The sequence below is a fragment of the Pseudomyrmex gracilis genome, unplaced genomic scaffold, assembly GCF_002006095.1.
Source record: "Pseudomyrmex gracilis isolate BER0280 unplaced genomic scaffold, ASM200609v1 scaffold_4, whole genome shotgun sequence".
Taxonomy (NCBI): domain Eukaryota; kingdom Metazoa; phylum Arthropoda; class Insecta; order Hymenoptera; family Formicidae; genus Pseudomyrmex; species Pseudomyrmex gracilis.
In genome coordinates, this window is record NW_018020588.1 from 1,736,483 (window position 1) to 1,754,280 (window position 17,798).

The 17,798-nt window shown below is 36.5% G+C and overlaps 5 protein-coding genes across 5 annotated transcripts; 4 read left to right on the top strand and 1 right to left on the bottom strand.

Annotated features, from left to right (window-relative positions):
• The first annotated feature begins 545 nt into the window (after positions 1 to 545).
• On the top strand, positions 546 to 6,890 carry LOC109856883 (uncharacterized protein KIAA0930 homolog). Its single transcript, XM_020432604.1, has 7 exons — positions 546 to 1,073; positions 1,859 to 2,178; positions 2,364 to 2,627; positions 2,710 to 2,809; positions 2,965 to 3,270; positions 6,503 to 6,652; positions 6,737 to 6,890. Exons 1-7 carry the CDS (start codon positions 953 to 955, stop codon positions 6,775 to 6,777), a joined length of 1,302 nt encoding a protein of 433 aa, XP_020288193.1. The 5' UTR covers positions 546 to 952; the 3' UTR covers positions 6,778 to 6,890.
• A 235-nt stretch (positions 6,891 to 7,125) lies between these two features.
• Positions 7,126 to 9,347, top strand: LOC109856750 (vascular endothelial growth factor A-like). The gene is made up of 4 exons (XM_020432375.1): positions 7,126 to 7,615; positions 7,994 to 8,267; positions 8,603 to 8,800; positions 9,019 to 9,347. The coding sequence occupies exons 1-4, from the start codon at positions 7,513 to 7,515 to the stop codon at positions 9,062 to 9,064; spliced, it is 621 nt and encodes a 206-aa protein (XP_020287964.1). The 5' UTR covers positions 7,126 to 7,512; the 3' UTR covers positions 9,065 to 9,347.
• A 74-nt stretch (positions 9,348 to 9,421) lies between these two features.
• On the bottom strand, positions 9,422 to 12,957 carry LOC109856743 (arylsulfatase B). The gene is made up of 8 exons (XM_020432361.1): positions 12,549 to 12,957; positions 12,212 to 12,385; positions 11,293 to 11,505; positions 10,920 to 11,169; positions 10,667 to 10,846; positions 10,328 to 10,594; positions 9,871 to 10,144; positions 9,422 to 9,737 (listed from the first exon to the last, which is right to left on the bottom strand). Exons 1-8 carry the CDS (start codon positions 12,666 to 12,668, stop codon positions 9,569 to 9,571), a joined length of 1,647 nt encoding a protein of 548 aa, XP_020287950.1. The 5' UTR covers positions 12,669 to 12,957; the 3' UTR covers positions 9,422 to 9,568.
• Positions 12,958 to 14,769: 1,812 nt separating this feature from the next.
• LOC109856758 lies at positions 14,770 to 15,563 on the top strand. Its single transcript, XM_020432388.1, has 2 exons — positions 14,770 to 15,038; positions 15,133 to 15,563. The coding sequence occupies exons 1-2, from the start codon at positions 14,802 to 14,804 to the stop codon at positions 15,475 to 15,477; spliced, it is 582 nt and encodes a 193-aa protein (XP_020287977.1). The 5' UTR covers positions 14,770 to 14,801; the 3' UTR covers positions 15,478 to 15,563.
• Positions 15,564 to 15,576: 13 nt separating this feature from the next.
• Positions 15,577 to 17,120, top strand: LOC109856968. The gene is made up of 3 exons (XM_020432765.1): positions 15,577 to 15,830; positions 16,070 to 16,493; positions 16,650 to 17,120. Exons 1-3 carry the CDS (start codon positions 15,577 to 15,579, stop codon positions 17,118 to 17,120), a joined length of 1,149 nt encoding a protein of 382 aa, XP_020288354.1.
• The last annotated feature ends 678 nt before the right edge of the window (positions 17,121 to 17,798 follow it).

The following is a 17,798-nucleotide window of genomic DNA, read 5'->3' on the forward strand; positions in this document are numbered from 1 at the left end:
CTAGAGTTTCGACATCTTCGAGATAATGCAAACACACGCAGGACAAATTTTCTCATGTGCTAAATAAAATATTTTTTAAAGAGAATAACTCTTCTTTCTTTGTACACATAATTGCTGTTTTTCTGTAATTATTCTCACATCTGAAATAGTAAATGTATAGCAAATATTCCATGTCCATTAATAATTTGTAATACATTTATCTTTATTTGTTGATTTTCTAGTGCTATTTTAATAAGTTCCGAACCAACGTTACGTGTTTGAATAACTATAAAAAATAAAAAAGTATCGCAAGCAAAATAGGAAGTGTTTGTAGAATAATTATATTGTATTTAATCACATCAGGACAATAATTTCTGAGGACAATAATCTTTGAGCTCTCCGAGGAGAATCCGGGACTTTATTTTAACGATGAGTAGGGTGCATCAGCTTGTCGACGGACTTTTATACCGGGTGTCTTTTGAATAAATACACACGGCTCTTTGACAAAGATGACGCTTGAAACACAACGAACGCATGCGTCGCATTATCGACAAACGCACACGACACGGTCAGTCGCGGCCAAGCCGCGCCGCACGAGGAGTATCGAGTTGACGTTTCCTTTCATCGACACATCGTTTGTAAACGTTTGTCGTTCACGACGTCGCATAATTGTCGCTTTTTTTCTCCCTTTATCGAGATGGGACTTTCATCTACAAAATGGGAACGTCATGAAATCTTCTCATCAGCGTCCGCTGTCTGTCATCGCTGAAGCGGTTCTCCAAAGAGAATGATCGCCGGTCCCGCGACAGTTCGTCGCTTCTGATTTATCGGAGACGCCAAGGACGCACTCGGTAAACACGCGGAAAGACAATCGTCTTTCCACCTTAGCAGGTGGAAGACGCGAAAGAAACGGAACGAATCGGGAGGAAAGTTAACCATTGAGGCTGCGTCAGGCGACAGGTTTGTTGAAATCATGGCGAGCCTGGCAAGCAGCTCTTCATCGGGCCTCACCAGAGCCCCGACGATGTTGGAGCAATTACTCGAAGAGATCAATTTCCAGAGAACGAAGGAGCTCCGGCAGATGCTTAAAGATGGTTCGTATATATACGGATCGGTTTTAAAACGGTCAGCGTGTCGCTTTGGGGTATGATCGCGCGCGTATATTTACGCTTCGGTAACGAGGGTGAGAATGTGCGCGGAAAATTTAAGGTGTGCTTGGACGGAAGAATTATGCAAAGGGTGTTTCGTTTCCAAAGGGTTGACTGATCGAGATTACAATCGTTTTCTCTCCCGAACTTGTGTTATTTTATTAAGGAAACTATTTTCCGTTCCTTTTTTCGTTTTACAATGATTTTTTAAAATCTTAGTAGACTTTTTATACGCTAAAAGAAACTGATAGCAAAACATATCTCTATTTTATATTATATCTATTATCTTTTAATTGTTTTATGATTATGTTAAAAAATATTTTGTTTACGTTCCTTCAATGTTTTCAATTTACGTAAAACACAACGTGCACAAGAGAAAATCTAAACATTTATGTATTTAGCCACATAAATGACTTCAAGAGAAATTGTTTTTGTTAAAATTTTTTGTTTTGATAAAATTGTACGGTACGAAATATATACCTGTTATTCGATTTCCTGGCCAGACTTTCTTCATCAATAACCACATCATATGACTATCGATTATCTTGTCTCTTACGTTCATTATCTTCTCCCTTTTTTAAACACTTTTACACGTCAAATCGATTAAGGGTGAATTTGATATTAGTCGATATCTCGTTTTTTTCGAATCCAACTGCATATTTTTGACGCCAAGTTTTAAAATTTACGATCGAGCGAATTTATACTATATGGACACGTGAATTCTTTCATAGATTCCGGATTTGTCGTGCTGCAAGGCACAACATACTGGACAGACTTGTTCGTGCGACACTTCCTCTTTCAAGCGGAGCACACTATCGACGGTGACGATCTGCTCTTCTTTGTTCGCAAGAAACACGTAAAGACTTCGTCGAGGTACCTGCCCAAGTTCGAGACCGAGGTCGACGTGTTCCGCAAAGACAGCAAGAAACTGCCAATCGGTGATCCTGATATCGATTGGGAGGAAACCGTGTACCTGAACCTCGTCGTGCACCAATTTGACTATACACTCACCTTAGCAATTTGCACAAGAACGAGTCCCAAGGAATTGCAAGTAAGAATCTCTTTCTCTTTAAATGATAAATTTTTTTCAAATTTCATCGAAAATTGAATACTCATCACAAAATTTTCAATTTCTACAAATGTTAAATTTTGTTCAAAATTATATATATAAATTATATATTAAAATCAATTTTAAAGTGTGTAAAATTGTAATATTGCAATGTATTATATTTACAGGTACTGCGGAGACATTCTCAAAAGGTATACGCAAGTCCGAGTCGACGACGAATGGACGCAAAGGGAGACCTCGAGGAAATGACGTATCCGCACATATGCTTCATGGTGGACAATTTCGACGAAGTTTTCTGTGATATTTTAGTGAGAGACGGAGAAATGGTGTGCGTGGAGCTGGTTGCATCCGATCGAGAGGGCGCAATTCAAGGCGTCATTTTTCTCGGCTCGATCAGATATGACGCTTTAAAAAAAGTTTACGATGCGAGAGTGAGTTAAATCATTTCTTTATTTTCGTGATGTAATCAAATTTGTACGCGTAAAAAACAACACAATTGATGTTTATTTTTAGTCGAGTCTGAGTACCAAAATGGCGCAACGGATGACGTTCGGCCTCTTTTCCGGCGCAGCTTCGCAAAGAATAGAATTCGTGCGAATGAAAGGACCACGTGGTACGAGAATTTTCTCAACACATATTTATATATGTTTTAAATAGTGTTTTACACCTGAAAGTTTTTAATTTTTTTTACGGTCTTTTTTCTATGGTCTTCTCTACTTTCTCTTTTTTAGATTTGTTTCTAAAGCTTCTTATTTTTGCTCATTACAGGCAAAGGGCACGCGGAAATGGCCGTGACAAAACCAAAGGGCTCGGGCGCGGAAACACCGACGTCAGAGCCGGGTTATTGCGCGACCGATGCCTTGTGGGACGCCGACTGGGACGACGCCGAGGAACTCTTTATGTATCGCCATCAACGAAGGTTGTCCGACCCCAGCGCGAATCTAAATAATTTCGTACGCGGTGGATGGAGAACGAAACCCGACACGGCGGCCACGAAAGCGAGATCAGAGAACGAAGGTCTCGATTCCATGGCGAACGGTCTCAGCGAGATCGAAGCCGGTGATGTTCGAGATGGTAATTATCAGCAATGTAAAAGTATAAAAAAAACAAAGTCGGGAGCAAATTTCACTACTTTTTTTATTATTTTCTTTCTTATTCTTATGATTTCACACTATCCAACTGAGACTTCATATTTCTTGTTTAACGCTCAAGGTGACACGTTTGTGTCAATGAAGTGACAAATATCTCTTTGTTTTTGATTTGTGCATTATGCGCATGAAATTCAGATTCGATGTATATAATATTTATTTATCAAATAGCGTTAAACATGGGATATGCGAACACAAGCTTTAGTACATCTTTCTCTTCTTAATGTATTTTGTTCGCATCTACTTTCGGTCTGTGCATGCTACTGTGTTGTAATCTATGTGATGCACAAGTGTCTTGATCATTAACAGGCATTAATAGATGCCTCTTTGTTTCGGCAATATATATTTTTTCTCAATGCTAGCTACTTTTGTATAGATTTGAAGCTGATAGATCTAAACACTGTCGGAGATACGGACAATAATTGCATTAGCGCGCAATATAAAACGAAAACAAACGCATGCGTTACATTGCAATTATGTTTTCTTCGCATTCGCGTCCTAACACTTTTCTATTGTTTTTTTTTTTTTTTTGAACAAGACTTTATTCAAATGCAATGTCAGTTCATGTTAGATTAGTTGAAACAATCACGATTTTTGAACGAGTCTCTTAGATTGACGTTCAAGATTCGCACATTTCATGACGTTAATACATAGCACAAAACTAGAGTTAAAAATAGAAAAAAAAAAATAGAAATATACACCAAAAGAATAAAACAGATGCAGTTTTTCCACCACTACCAACATCACCATCTCACCACCATTACTACACACTATTTTTCGGTTCGATCAAAGTCGCGTATTGAGAGAGAAAGAGAGAGAAAGAGAGAGAGAGAGAGAGAGAGAGAGAGAGAGAGAGAGAGAGAGAGAGAGAGAACGAACGAAATAAAGAGTTTCATGCTGTCTCTAATCACTGACACGTGCCATGCCGGCTCTTTCCTTTGTAGCCGATGTACAGGATAGCAGCTGGGGCGGGCGGAGCTCACCGGGAAATCACAGAAGCCCGTGCACGTTTCGTCGACGTAGATCACCTCATCTGTTGTCGGCCCAGCAGCAACAACAAGAACAAGAACAAGAACAACAACAACAACAACAACAACAACAACAACAACAACAACAACAACAACAACAACAACACCGACAACAACAACAACAACAACAACAACATCAACAACAACAACATCAACAACAACATCCCGTCCACAACAAGCAACGCAATACCCAGGAACAATCCGGAACGAATGAAAACTCGCCGATTCGCAAGGAAGCGATCTATCGCGAGACACACGGTGAGTGTGCTCGTTCGCGCTGAAAACGATCAATCCGATTAGTCTTTCCTGTCTCTGCTCTCAACAACGCTCTCGCTTTTTGTGTGACTCAGTAGAACCTTTGTGTCTATAGTTCTTTCCCAAGAAAGCATCGTGTTCCGTGTCCTTGAGATGAGCTTTGACAAGATTACGTTGATAATTAAAGCACACAATCTATGTTTAATATGAACTTGAAAGTTGTTAATTTTCAAAGTGTATTTTATTTCAAAAGATACGAAAGACAAAGCGCAAAAAGAGACCGGGAGCACGATCGTTTGTAGTCGCGATACGAGTGCAATCGCCGTCTTAAATGACGACGTGGTTCTCGCGACAGGTTTCCACAATCATCAGCAGAACAATCATCAGCAGAACTACCATCATCATCACCACCACTACCACCACCACCACCACCATCACCATCAACATCAATCGCACATAGAGGTGGGCAGCGAGATCTTAGTGCCGGCCGGTCGATGTCTTACGGACGATAACGTCCGGCAGAAGCTAGACTCGGGCGCGATCTTAGTGCATGGTAAAGAGGAAGTGCCACTGGGGTACGACGTGGCCGCGACGACGACTACAACAACGACGACCGCCATGGAGGACAATGCGCGGAAACAACGACCTTACAGCGCCGGACATCTGCTTCTCAATCATCATCACAACGGACTGGAGAACGACGACGAAGAGCGCCGCGGGCGGCACAGTGACGATGAGCTCGTCAGGGTAAGACGCGCCAACGGCCGGCGTCGGCTGCGCAGCGCCGGTTCTGATCACGAGGATTACGTCAACAGCCAGAATCGGAACGACCAAGAGACAATCAGAGACAGAAATGCAAACGCCCGGCAAGTGACGCGCACCAATAGCGACACCACAGCGCGTCGCCAGAGCGCCACGTTGCCCCGAAGACGACGTCGAAGAGCGCTCTCCGGCAGCTTTGCTGGTAATCCTCTACCTCCTCATCGTGTCACCCCCGACGGCACCGCGATCTACTACTGGTGCGAGCTCCCGCGCCGCCCCGGCTCACAGGGTAAATTCTTTCCGCCCCTTTTCCCGCCGAGATGTGTGTCCTTTTCTTTTCTCGCCTTCAAAGATCATGATATTGCTTTCATCGTATTGTAACGTATATTCATTCGCTCTGTTAACGTAGTACATACACCGTTTAAAGAGCTTTTTTTAACAACCGTGTTTGCGGGATGGTGAAATAGAAATGATTATTGAGTGATTGCGCATGGGAAGAGAAAACAGAGTAGTAACGACAGTGGTAATTTCCAAAGATTGTTCGATGAGTGATTCTCAAGGACGAATTTCATCACTAACGATAAGCATAGTCATCGATAGTAGATAGTAATAATCGAATAATCGTCGAATATAGTTTGCGTTTTGTAAAAGTACTATTGATTCTGTTTTGCAGTACACAGTATCTTTAAGGAGAAAACGTTTGTTAATTAGATGTTAATTGTTTTGATTTCAAGTAAATAACAAGTGTATAAGATTTATTTTTGCAGCAAGGATTCGCGATTAGAGTCAATATGTAACTTAAATAATGCGATCTTGCAGTAAATACAAAAATTAATGCGTCTTGTTTCCTTACTTTGTTTGCTTTTATACACGCATTCTTGCACATAATCTACGTATCATTTGAATCTGTTCCTCTCTTTCATAACTCTCTCGTAACAGTTCAATAAAACATGCATCTGGTTCCATCAACTTCAAGCTTCTCAGTAGTGCGTTTTATTGTTCGATTCGATGTTTGAATGACATTATCATCCTGTTATCGTTGAATCATTACAGGATATCACAATACAGCGTTCAATTCGATATGTTCCGATAACTGATAAATATTCTTTTCAGAGTTAGACGACGGAGCGTACAATCCGCTCTGGACTATGCGAGGATTCACTCAAACCTTTCACTTCTGGAAAGAAACGAGACGAGCGCAATCCGTACCTTTAAACGCCTTTTTGACGTACATCACGTTACCATGGTGGAGTATAGCTAAAGGTAAATCGAGTTATTCTGAAAATGACATTGCGCGTGTTCATACGCAATGTAAATAAATATACAGTTTCATTGTTTCTGTTATAGATATTCTGGATCATCGGGAAGGACCTATCTTAACGTTCTAGCCAACAGTCTAAATTATATATTCTCTATTTAATAATTTCAAAACTTTTCTTTTTTTACTTTGTACGTACGTCGACGTAAGAATGTGGCCCAAGGAATAACATAACGTGTATAGATTCAATATAATAAATACTAAATATTATTTCTAAATCTCTTTGGATTAGTAATCTGCACACATATTATGTGACCAATTTTTTCTTATTATCCTTTCTCTTCACAGTAGTAATTTATTTATTTATTTATTTTTTTTTTTGACAATCTCACATCAAACACATAACATCACTTTTTTACACGACTAATCATATAAAAATACACACAAGTAGTACGTGAATAAAAAATAAAACGAATTATAAGGTATTAAAAAATATCACTTTTCCTTCACGAACTAACGATGATTAAAATTGATAGTACAATACAAGTACATCATTTACATAAGTGCAAATAATTTGCGAGATATACGAATCTTATATCTGTGTCTTTTAAAGATAAAGTATATTATTAGATTTATCGTTTTTTTGCGGTACTACATTGCTATCGTACACTAGCAAAGTCTTTCCTCGCATAATTCTTTTCCGGACATCCGATGAAATTAAAAACCACATCGTCACCGCGCTGCATCCTTTGATCGGTATAAATAGACAAAGAGAGAACTTTACTACGTCTCATTGTTTATTGACGTATCAGACTGAAACGAACTACTTGCACTAGTAGCTCTTTTGTTCGCATATCGGCTAGTCATGAAGTTTCTTGAAATAGTGTGTGTTTTACTGATCACTCGGATTTATTCTACCGTAACAATGCTGTACGAAGACGGCGAAATGCACGAAATGCAGGAGATAGGTATCGATCGACACTTTCTGTTATATGTATATTCTAATTTATTGTCATAGTGGTTTGTACAAGTTATATAATATCACAAACAATTTATATTTGTATTAACAAGTCATACCGATTTACAAAATATACTGTTTGACGATACGCTATAAATGTATTGTTATGTTACACGGAACGATTATTGTAGAAATCACATAGAAAAATCATATAGTAGATTAGTAAATCAATCATTATTCAACATTTTTACGCTTCTTGTAATCTAACACTTAAAATGCAGTAGCATTTTTTGGAGATAAAAATTGTTTGTATTTTGCAACTGCCTTTTGTCAATTGCATACTTGATTATTTTAAAAATAGATACACAGTGTGCGAATCTGTTGACAGGATGCTCAGGAAAAGCAAGATTCAAACAACTGAAGAATCATATAAAACATGTGACGTGTACACCGAGAGATACCGTGGTAAAACTGTTATCGAAAATACCGGGTACCGTCTTATTCCCGAATTACGCTATTGCAAAGAGATGCGGCGGATTTTGTCCACACAATAAGTCATGCGTGGGAGTTGAGAAAGTAAATATAACAATTCCAATTAAAGTATTTACCGTCAACTCACCTGAGTGTCATCACGTTTATGTCGAACAACATACTAAATGCAGGTAAGATACTCCAATGTAAGATAAGTTTCAAACTAATACAGAAATTGTATTTTTATATTTCTTTAAAATAATCCGTAAAACATTTCAATCAATTTCAATAGTTTGGCAAAATGCTTGTTCTTTTTTATGAAAAAAACTTGACATTTGAAATAACTGAGATTTTCGAGGAAGTAACTGTTAGAAAGGCAAAGAAACCGGATGTACTTTTAGATCACAACGCGGCCACATGTGCGAAGCACCGCAAACCGCTATCAAAATTCGTTTCCGCACGATTATTTTACATCCGTTGTTAACTACATTGATGTTATATTTGTTAATACAAAATCTGATTCTAGATGTCAATGTAGTGTGGAAAAAAGTGATTGCAACATGCATCAAGTATATTCAGAGGATAATTGCGCGTGCGAATGCGTGAACAGAAAAGAGTGCAATAGATCGCGTCGCATGGTTTGGGATGAAAACGTGTGCAGATGTACTTGCAATCAAGAAGAGATCTGTTCAAGTGGACTTGAATGGGTGCCTGCTCGCTGCGGGTAAATAATCGTAAAAAAAAACAACACAACTTTCAATAGCATGTATAAAAAACGCATTGAGTTTTAGAATTGCAATTACCTCTCTTTCTCACGATTTTTGTGTGTGTTATTTTTACACTTATATTATTTATATTATAAGAGTATTTATCATAAAACAACACGTTTGGTCTCTAACAAAAAAAAGGAAAATAAACGGAATTCAAATTTTTGCGTTTCAGATGCGCCAAAGTTATGGAAATGCCTTACAGCAATACAATCGACTGAGATAACAAAGCCGAAAGTAAATTCAAATACACCTCTTCAAATATTACAACTGCATCGTTAACGATTTTATAATCTTCGAGATAATAGATAACAATACAATCTCGCAAATTTTACAAATTTATTTGTTTTTGTGTTAGATATGTTGTCGTACACATTGTTTTTCTATATATATATATATATGTTAGAAGCGCTGTGAAATTATATCAACAGATTGAGTAACATATATTGTCAAAACTTTGCATTGTTAAAATACAATTAAAGAGCATTTTCAAGTTTCGATATATATTAACACTGTATTTGTGATTATATTAAAAATGTGGTATACATATGTGTATATATATATATATATATGTGCGTTGTATATATATTACATATACTATATATATCTTACTTATATTTTATTAACAACTTATAAAAGGCACTATACATATTATTGCATTTATATACGACAGAGAATGCAAAAGAGAAGAAGAGAGAAATAAAAACTCGCCGACATCTAACTAATCAAGCTGCAGCACTTACCGTAAGATCATTATAATCACCAAAATTGTTCCATGTGTGATCCCACAGTTTTGGATCCGCCTTTTTGTCCCACGAGAGATTTCCAGGCAGGATTGCACTGCTGTTCAGTTTTTTTAGTTCATCCTGCAGCTTTCTGACGATTGTGGGAAATCTTTAACGATACATAAAAATCAAATTACACAACTAGTATCGATACAAATCGAGATATTTCTCGTCAATATGATTAATTTTTACAATTTTCTGTGTTGTAAAAGATTCTCAATATAAAATCATATTTTACTTACTGCTGAACGAGATTGTTATCCTCGCAAGGATCTTGATAGACATTAAAAAGACACGGCTGCTCTAGCGGTTTGCAGATTGGCAGACTGTCGTTTCTCGGCGGGCACTTGATCATCGCATTTTCGCGCAGCATTCGGGCAACTTCCGCAGTTACCGTCAATCCCACACTAGCGATCGCACGTCCCGCCATGCTGGCGATTACACCACCTACATCATAGATCCATTCCCTACCCGATGGTCCGTACCATTTGTCCCATGCCCCGTTGTAAGTGGATCCTGTCCAGAATTAAATTAATTACAACAATTAATAGATTAATTTCTCAATGCGTCTTAGAATAAATCTATATAAAATAAATAGGAAAAAAACTTAATAAAATTTCATTTGTTTATAGCTCTCTTTCGTAGCGTTTTTTTTAAATTAAATTTATAACGGAGTTTTTACTCTTAAAATTCTGTTACCTTGAATATATTTCCAGTCGCCAACCGTAATAGCGGACACACCGTAAATGTCGTCGATATTATGCAGAACGCTTGTACGCGGCGATTCGGTATTATTGCTAAGCGCATTCCACATGTCCATGCCGTCGATAGTTAAGTTCGATGGATCTCCACCGGCGGCTGTAATGAGAGTCGGTAGCCAATCGGTAATGTGTATCATCTGCCTGCTAACTCGACCAGGACGCACTAGCCGAGGCGACCACAGTAATCCCGCACCTCTAACGCCACCTGAAAATCACACAATTACATACGCGTAGAAAGTTATTATATTTAACTCATTAATCAGATAAATAAAATTACCTTCCCAAAGAGTGTTTTTGACACCTCTCAGCGGCCAATTAGATGCTGCGTTCAGATTAAATCCAGCGGCAGGTCCACCATTGTCGGACGAAAATATAATTACGCTATCTCGTAACATGTTTTTTTTCTGCAGAGCTTCTACAACTTGGCCCACTGATTGATCCAGTTTACTCAGCATACCTATATTAGAATTACAAAGCTACTAATCCGATTGCTAACATTTTGCTTATGTTTATTTTTTTTTATCAGTTACCCGCAAAACGTCTCCGATTGTAATCAAATATATTGTTGAACTTGGCGATTTCTTCGTCCGGTGCCGGTAGCGGATTGTACGGATTTCCAGAATGCACGGCCGCGTGAGCCAAATATAAGAACATCGGTCGACTAGAATTATGCTTATAGATCAGTCTCATTGCTTCTTTCGTAAAAACATCAGTGGAATATTCGCCGTGAAGATCCCACGCCGGTTCCATGTCTCGTCTCATGTCCAAACCCCAATAAGGCTACACAAAATTTCAGATTTGTATCGTTGCCATTTATAATAAATATAATGTAATTTTACCGGAATATAATCGCGCGCTCGCGCACACACACACACATCCACCTACATTTATAAACTCGCTTACATTTTCCACAGCTGTGTGATCGAAATAATCGTGATGTCCAGTCCAGAAGCCAGTGTGGGTATCGAATCCCCGATAAGTCGGAGTGTACTCCTTTTTGTAAAATCCCAAGTGCCATTTGCCGACGATGTGCGTGCTGTAGCCAAGATCTCGCAGATATTCCGGCAAGATCTTCTCGTGAAGTGGCAAACCTCTGGGTTCGGCACCTTTAAGAACCTAAATTTTTCATGAAGTTCGATATATTTATGTGATATATGATATATTATTATCGCTAGTTTTTTGTTTAACAATTAAAAAATTGCAAAGAAAAGTTACGCACTTTGCGCTGCTAACGAAGGAAATATTCGCGCAATAAACTGATCATCCGCTCTTTTGTCCGTTTTGTAGACACGCATGTATTGTGTGTGCGTGTGTGAATACGCAAATAACGTAGTATTAGTATAGTAATTTCCAATTGAACAATCCGGGTCAGAGAGCGACAAAAGTGCGAGAGTGCATAATATTACTTATTGTACGTCCCCGCAAGCAGAACAACAATATTTCCGCCGTGCTGATAATGACTCTCAATTGCATTTATCACGTTGATAGATATAGGTATAACGGCATTAAACAAATATAACGATAGTTAAACAAAAAATCGACAAAACAATAAATTGTTTTAATTTTAACGCGTAGAACAAAGAGAAAAATTTAAATGAAAAAAAAAAAAACAAACAAATTTAAGTGATAAAATTGAGATAAATCATTTTACCAGACACTCGAACTTGTTTGTGTATCAAATTACATATTTACAGATTAATTTATAAGCAAAATTGTGCCAGAACTGTTTCTTCTTCCACAAAAAATTTTTTTTTTCCGCGCTTTTGTTTCACACAAGTTTGGTGCATGTAACAATAAAACACTGCTTTTTGTTGACACTTACGCCGTGCTGCATTCCAGTGTGAATGGGATATTTGCCGGTCATCAGAGCGCTTCTGGACGGTGTACAGATTGGAGTGACATAATACCTATCGAGAAGCAGTCCAGAATACGCCAAAGCATCTATATTCGGCGTCGGTATCTGACCGGAACCATGAAATCCGACATCATTCCATCCCTGAGGTAGAATTAATTACAAATCTCTAAGCATGTTTTGTAACAGAAATCTTATCTCCTTATCACTTTATCTTCGGACACTAGTGTAAATTTTTTTTTCTTTTTTTTCAATAAAGTAGTTTCCATTTTTCATATATTGCAACGTATTTAAAAAAAAAACTTGCCAAATCGTCTGCCAAAATAAAAACGATATGCGGTTGCTTCGCTGACACTGCGTGTGTTGTTGAAAGAAACAGAATCAAGGATGACATCCAGCGCGCGATTCCTTGTAAAAGGCGCATCATTTCCTTGTCTTTTGAACCAGCGTTACGTTCTCTGCGAAAAACCGGTTCCGGTTCCTTTTTCAAAGGTGCGAAACGAACTCTCGACCGTCGCACGACAACGACGGTTGTTCGACACTATCTCTCTTAGCTCGTATCCTCCGCATGTTGTCTTTTCCGGGTACAAATAGTGGGGACTTCCCCCACTTTCTTTGAGGAATCATGTTCTTCTTTTATTTCACGCTCGTCGCACTTATCTTCTTGTCGCTTATCCACGCTCATTAATTCACTCGCGCGGATGTCTCGCACGCTAATTGGAAGTAGTCGTGTTATCTGTCAATTATACCTCCATATAGCGCTGACATATTACGCGTTCTACATTTAAAATTTGTTGTTCGGATATTATGTGGCTAAGACAACTTTCTTTTTCTATTGAACTCATTTTTTAATAAAGTTATATTAAATTATAGTTAATAAAGTTATAAACTGACGATTGAATTTATCGAATAAGAGATAAAGAATTCGAGATAAAATTTAAAATGAACAAATATTGATTATTAGTATTACACAATGAAAACAATTGTTTTAAAGAAAATTTAAGCAAAAATCGATAGTATCCGATTTTACACTCACCATGTTTTTTTTCTATATTCTCTCTTTTACTGAAAACATTTAATAATTTCAACTATAATAGTTTCACGATAACGTCGTCTCACTTTTGCAACATAAAACTATTGCGCAATATTCCTATAACCTGACAAGATGTTATCGTGTTCTTATAATTTAGAAAGCGTATATAATTATTTAACAAAATGTCACTCTCTGCGCTATCTCTTCTATCAGAAATAAAAGCATGACAGAGTATGTCGATGTAAATAACGTTTATCACAATCGTGCATTATATACATTATCGGGCAATTATGAAAAATGGAAGACCTATGTATAGGTCAAAACAGTAAAAGAAATAGAAGTATATACACAAGAAAGATAAATTTTTTTTTTAATAATGCAAAACAACATTACTTGATAGTTCTTCAAAAAGTAATATTCTTTGCTTATTAGTTTTGTACACAAGAAAGAAAGAAAGAGAGAAAAAAGCTCAAAATCATAAAAGTACAAGAAGACGATATTCTGTAATATTTTTAAAAATAAAATTACAAAATATAAAACAAGAGTTTGCAAAATAAATAAAAATTACTATAAATGTTAAATCAAGCTGATTAAACGACAAATCTCTTTTTCTCTAAAATATACAACGCACACTAACAGTATATTTAAAAACGAAATTAAACAATTAAGAAGATGAAAAGATACAAAGCTACTGCAAAATGCATATGCACTTGAACGTGTGCATAACGACTCTAAAAAAAAAAAAAATAAAACTTTTTTTTTTAATTCTGTTTCGTCGCGAAACTTTATTGCGCGCGGTAATTTAACCAGTTTATTACTTAGAGGTAGCACTGATATACATATATTCATATTTATATCATATTGTGTTAGACCGAATGACGTTATTGTAGGTATATTCTTCTTAAAATGATAATAATCTTGTACAACAAAATAGCAAACGTCAGAGATTTAATGACACGTTTTATCGTTATTTTTTTAACCAAATGGAAAAAATAATAAAAGCACACATTCATCTATCTTTATATGAATAAAAATAAAGAAACTGTGCCTACGGTAATAAAATTGCAAGACACGTATTGATATTCAATTGTTCTTTAACCGAGCTAAGTTCGCAGATCTTTGCAAGAAAGTTGTATTTAGTTTTTTTTTATTACGCAGTTAAAATAATAATAAGTAATATTATACGATACATGCATGTGTGTAAAAGCGATGTTAAATATATCTCTGTGTATTTTAGTCTCGTTATCAATTGCAAGTGTGTTTCCTTGTACTTTTAATAATAATGTGACATTGAAGAATTATATATATTGTCTGGAAAAACCGATCAATCAAAATTTAATTAAAGCGATGGTAAGTTGAATTACCGAGAAAATAACTATTACTTAGAATCCAGCAGTTCCAACAATAATATAAATTTTTATGTACCAGTATATTATTTATTCAAAATATTTGTATCATAACAAACAAATATCATATCAAAAAACCGTTCCTTAGATAAAAATTGTATCCACTTGTCGACCATCAACAATGACCCAAGAGATTTACATATTAGGCGGGGAATACAACGAGTTTCTCAGATATTTTGCAAATGTTTCGATAGGTCTTTTGGATGAAATAAGCTATCGATCTAATGATCTCAAATCGTTCGCCTTAACAAAGTACTCCTTCACGGTGTACGAAAGTTACTTTATGAACTTGCTTCAAAAGGCGCATCGCTTTTTGTTCTCGGCTTCTTCACAGCCCATTCTGCGGGCTATTTTGCAGGTAAAGCACGATACAAAAACGCAATTTAAATGATATGTATTAAGCATATAATATGCAGATTATGCTCTTTATTTTGTCACGTTTCTTTACGCAGAAAACGAAAGATTCACCGTGGGCAAACTCGGAAGGATTGTATATTCTGGTCGACAGCAAATCTCGAAATTGCATAAAAGCTCGTTCATTTCTCTGGACTGCCTGGGAATACGATTTGCTCTCGGTCATATTTATGTGCACTGATTCGGACGACGGAATCGTTCTGTACACGTACAATCCATATACGAACTACACACCGAGTAACTGGAAAGAAGTGGCTCGAGCAAAAGGACGAAACGGTCATCCTTTTATAATATTAAGAAAGCCATACGACGGCGGTAACTATATATTTGCAACTACAACTGCTTTGATTAGACAACTCATCCGCACGAATAACACGATTTGATTATTTTGTCGTACAGTCGAGAACATATCATGCGAGAATCTGGATTTCGACAAGACACGAAGTCTGAACGGATACGTGATTCGATTGAACGCTGTAGAAATGGAACCGTTTATAAAGATAAATATGTCCGCGCCCGATCTCGAAAAATTTCGAGGAGATAACAGTGAAATCATTAAAATAATCCTTCTCAAACTAAAAGCGCAACTCCTCATTGAAGTTTCCAGATCTAGCATCTATATGCTCGGTGGTATAGGTCCGAACAAAACTTTGACAGGTCTGCTGGCACCTATTAGCGACGGCAAAATAGATATTGGGATGAACGTGAGATCGCTGCTCTCGTTGTGGAAAGTCAGGTGCGTGCTAACATTTTTCTGGAAAGAAAAACCGAATTTCGCGCTTTATTTCCGAGATTACTGATTGACGGCACAAGTATGCGACCTAGTCTTGAAATTATTATTTAAATTTTCTTCTCAAATATGTTTGCTTCGTTTGTTTTCCAAACTACCACACTTAGAAAAGAAACTACTATATCCTGTGAAAAAAAATAACACAGATCAAGATATTTAACAAAGAACATTTGATATTGATATAGATACACGTATCCTCACACAAGATCAAGTCTCTGCATTTTTACAAAACCGATCCCGGCAGTGTCATCGTTCATCAAGCTAATAAAGTTTTTATCGCCTGGAACACTAGCGGGAATAATCCTAATGTGTCTGCTCACGTACGTCATTTTTACAAAAACTGAAGGATACATCAAATCCGTACTGCAAATAATAAGACTCGTAGTCTGTGTGGCAGTTCTGCGTCCGCCAAAAATCAATTCAAGCAGAATTTTTCTCTGCATGACACTTATTCTGATTCTAAACGTTAACGCCTTGTTCCAAAGTCATTTGTCGTTTCTGCTCACCGTGCCCGTCTATTATCATCATAATATTGACACACTTGAAGGTCTTAAGGTAAGAGTTATAATTTTACTGTTAAAAAAAAACGATAAAACTTTTTTTTTTACTGTTTATTCTTCTCTTGTTTACTTACAATAGAAGCTACTTATAACAGAAATACATAATATGATATACTAATAATAATATTTTGACTCATTTAAATAAAAAAAAGAAAATTGATAATAATAATAATAATAATAATAATAAAGTTATTGCTATTCATAGAAATCTGGATATACTATATACGGGCCATCGAACTTTAAAACGTTATTAAGCGATCCTGTACTCGAATCACGCTACATGTCGGTTACGTACAACGAATGTAAAGAATTTGTGGAGAATTCTACGACTGCCGCGTGTCTGGGAGATTGCCTTCACATGTACTACCGGATAAAAAACAAGAACCTCGTCAAGTCAAAAATACTACGCGAGATGATACAATCGTATGTTACTCGAGAAGATTGGCCGTTGTTTAATCGCGTGGATCATAATATTCAAATGATGATGGAAGCTGGCCTAATTCTGAAGTCTCGAGACGATTCACTTCTGGAAATAAAACGCGAAATGAAGATAAAAGAAGCGCAAAAGAGCAACTTCAAAGTGATGCTGCTAAGTCACCTAACTTTCAGCTTCTATTTTCTCGGAGTTGGATACGCATGCGCTACTGTAATCTTCATCTTAGAACTGGTAGTCTGAGTCATAGACGTAGAAAATATAGACAGCGCCTTTCCTACCTTTGCCATGTTGAGAAAATATCTTCAACGTTATATATATAAAAACAATATAAAGGATTTAAAATCTATGCATTATGTGATTACATAAACAACACGTTAAGTGTTATATGCTTTCAAACAAACACCGATCGACTTTTTACCTACCTACTTTGGAAAGTTTTAAAATCTATCAAATATTTTACGCGAAGGACAGTTGTTTTAAAATTAAAAAGTAATTATTTTAAATTTATTTTAGTTTCCCGACCGAGTTTTTCTATTTTATGATTTAAAGAGAGTATATACCCACCCGATAAAAGCGTACCATATGTAAATAGATGAGATAGAATAAAAGAAAAGAAAAAATATATATTTAAATACATATATTTCAAATATATATTTAAATATATATTTTTGCAAAAATAAACTAGAAGAGAATAAAATGTAGAAAATAAATATAAGAAGCATAAGCCTCCAAAAAACAATTCTATATCGGTTCTTTAAGAGAAAGTGATACAGAAAAGTGATATATAAAAGAACACAAGTTTCAAAAAATAATTCTATATCGGTTCTTTAAGAGAAAGTGATATAGAAGTCTCGAAAAAAAATTCTATATCGGTTCTTTAAGAGAAAGTGATATAGAAATATGAAAGTAGATGTACAA